Source organism: Scomber japonicus, chromosome 10, assembly GCF_027409825.1.
Source record: "Scomber japonicus isolate fScoJap1 chromosome 10, fScoJap1.pri, whole genome shotgun sequence".
In the NCBI taxonomy this organism is placed as follows: Eukaryota; Metazoa; Chordata; class Actinopteri; order Scombriformes; family Scombridae; genus Scomber; species Scomber japonicus.
Genome location: NC_070587.1, coordinates 22621570 through 22624727, shown reverse-complemented (window position 1 = coordinate 22624727; position 3158 = coordinate 22621570). Strand labels below are relative to the sequence as shown.

The window sequence follows — 3158 nt, the reverse complement described above, 5'->3', positions numbered from 1 at the left end:
ACAGATGCAAATGTATCATGGAAATATTTATTTCTAAAATACAATTTAACATACTTTAAACTTATGACTGTTTTTGACAACTGTATCATTTCAAGGTCAGAAAAGAAAAATAAAAAACAACATTATTTACATGGTCTTGATATTTACAGGTGGTGTGAAAGCAGGACATGGCCATGGCTCCGCTGCTGTCCCACTTCAGGGTTCATCCAAATCCCACTCTATGATGTGCTGCAGTAAACGTGTCCAGATTTGATGAGTGTCTTTGAAAAACAAAACAACAAAAAAAAAAGAAAGAAAAAAAAAAGAAGAAGAAGTCGCTGACTTGTCTTCCTGTGTTTTGTCCTTTTGTTATTTTGTTAGTCTGTCCAGGCTAGTAGTCCTGATGTGGGCTGTGCGTCAAACTGTGCCGTCGCAAGTCACAGTTGCGCCGAAACACCTTTCCGCAGCGGCCACAGCTGTAGGGCTTGATGTCTGTATGGGTGAGAAGGTGAGTTTTCAGGTTACTTCTTTGATTAAAGGTTCTTCCGCATGTGGGGCATTTGTGGGGAGACTCCTGTTTAGATTTAAAGCAAGCAAAGGATTATTCCCTTTAATTGTATAGAACGTCTATCATTAATATCTTTCAATCATCTAAATAAATCCACTTTTGTGTCAGTTATAACTCCCATGAATTATAACTTCCATGTGAACCGCTCACTTGTTTGTTTTATTTTTTATTTGAATTTGGTTATTGGCCAAACGAAATCGTTTCGTGAGACTTCTTAATAACCCCATGCATGCAGTATGTCGTGCATAATAGGTGAATTATGATCATAACGTAAAACATAGAAGGTGGCAGTTCATAGTTTCAGATTGTAGCCAGCTTACCTGCATGTGTAAGGTTTTATGGACGGCTAGAGTTCGAGACTGACAGAATCCCTTCCCACATTCTTGACATTTGAATGGTTTTTCCTTGGAGTGGATGTATCTGTAAAACAGAAATAACACTTCATCAAATGTCTACTCATGCAACGATTTGCTTGTAACAAACTCCAGAATCTTAAGAGCGAGTGTCCAACTTAGTGCGTAAAAGCGCTTTAGCGCCCTCGTGGAGAAAACTCTGGGAACAGACCTCCATATATGTTGCCATAAAATAAAGTAGCATTTTTATAATTTATTATTTTTGAAAAAGACATTTATAGAGACGAATGTGTTTGTGATTAGGAACAGTGTTAAACTCAGGAATGCAGCTTTACACTCCCCTCCTAACCCACAGCGTGTAATTAGTGCAGTATGAGTAGAAATCAGTCTTACCTGTGGTCTCTGAGATGGTCTTGTCTTCTGAAGGCCTTGTGGCAAATGTCACAGGTATACGGCCGCTCGTCTGTGTGGGTCCTCTCGTGGATGAGGAGATTATATGACTTGGTGAAATGCCTGCCGCAGAACTTGCAAATAAATTCCTTTTTAGTCTTGGAGGGGAGCCTGCCCCGGGTGGGTTTTCTGTCCGGGGACAGCTTGCTCAGCTCGGAGATGGTTCCCCCTAGTCCCGATGCCAGCTTCGCCAGATCCGCAGCTTTCGGCGGGTCCTCCTGAGTGGCGGCGAGGGCCAGGTTGGCGAAGTCAAATCTCGGCCTGTCCTTGTGCAGCGAGGGGATGCCGTGCGCAACGGCGGCTTGTTTTGGATGGAAGAGCTGAGCTGCGGCTGTAAAGGGTAACGCTGGGAAGGGAATCCTGGGGTCCATCAAGCCCTGGGCGGCTGCCATCTCTGTGATTGTCGACCTCAGTCCTTGGATGTGCGGGTAGCCAAGAGTCCAGTGGTTCATGTGCATGGTTTGCACCGCGCTGAGGCCGTACAGTCCCTGCAGCTGGTCAGCGGGGAAAGTGTTGACGGCCTGCAGGAAGGAGTAGTTTGTGAGCTGGAGGGCCGGGTGCAGGGGGATCGGAGCGTGCAGGGCTTTGCTCCCCATCTCGGCTCAGTCCTCTGCAGAAGGCACGGTTTAAAAAGCCTGAGGGAGGAATGAACAAGTATAAAACGGTGAGGCTTGTGTGTAAATGACACGTTAGAAGCAGTTATTATGTGGTGGCATGAGGCAGGCAAACTATGACCTTATTTTGCTGATCATGACACAGTAAAAAACACCTGTTTTCCTGCACGAACTATTTTAGTTGAAATGCACATTTAAACACAACATCACATATTATTTTTTATTCTAATTGAACATGATGGCATTCATCTCATAAAATTATGTCAGCCCACAGAGGTGATTATATTATCATCGTCATCAAATGTGGATTTTTTTTCCCCAGGGCGCAAATTAAAAATGACTCCTACCTCTTAGCTTACAAGACATAGAGCTGACAAGGTAAATTAATTGGAGAACATGTTAAGCAGTATTGTTCTCTACTGATAAAGATATTATGATGAATAAAACGCTGTGTGTTGTAAGCAGCACACAGTGTTGTGTTGTTATTTCACACAGTTTTAATCGTGAAATGAATGTTAGTTCCTTTAAATCAGACGCGCTTCAAAACATTTTAAAAAGTAAATCAGTCATCGAAAGTGTAATTAAATTAAGTGGGTGTAAAATGACTCACATGGCAACGATTAGCACTATAAATTATATATTCCCATCACCCGGAATAAATCACTAAATCTCACACTAATTAGAAAGGACACGTTGTTGTTTTTGACGGTTGTACTTCATGTTTCACAATGCAAAAAACAAGTGCTCTGTATGTAGATTTGTCAAGTCTGAAATTTTGCCAGCAGTGATCAAATATGTTTTTAGTTGCGTGAGCATGAGTCAGAGCAAAACACACACAAATGCTGGCTATTACCCACAAGAAAGTGACTTTTATCTTTGCTGGAAAAAGCATGCACTTTTTTATGTTTATGGTTGCGGTAGTAGCCAGTTAATTTTATAGGCAGTAATATTTTTTTTTTGCTTATAGGTCGATTTTATTTCATGCTGCATGTTTTTGCATGACTTGGTCTTCCCTTGAGCAAAAAGAACGTGGTACCAAATATCCTTTATTTTGAATTTACTTTTTCTACAGAAAATGTTTGCGTTAAATTATAATAATTTAAAAACAGCCTTCCAATCATAATGTAGGACAAACAAGGTGAGCTGACAGTGCAGGAAATTCGAGGGCCTGGATCCATGTTTGTGGGAATGACA

General features: G+C 41.5%; 1 protein-coding gene across 2 annotated transcripts; it reads right to left on the bottom strand.

The window, feature by feature from the left end:
- Positions 1-321: 321 nt before the first annotated feature.
- osr2 (odd-skipped related transciption factor 2) lies at positions 322-1956 on the bottom strand. 2 transcript variants are annotated; one of them, XM_053327135.1, is made up of 3 exons: positions 1294-1956; positions 868-967; positions 322-553 (listed from the first exon to the last, which is right to left on the bottom strand). In XM_053327135.1, the coding sequence occupies exons 1-3, from the start codon at positions 1944-1946 to the stop codon at positions 371-373; spliced, it is 936 nt and encodes a 311-aa protein (XP_053183110.1). In that variant the 5' UTR covers positions 1947-1956; the 3' UTR covers positions 322-370. The 2 variants fall into 2 exon arrangements, with proteins under 2 accessions (XP_053183110.1, XP_053183111.1); XM_053327136.1 differs by having other exon boundaries at positions 322-471.
- Positions 1957-3158: the final 1202 nt, after the last annotated feature.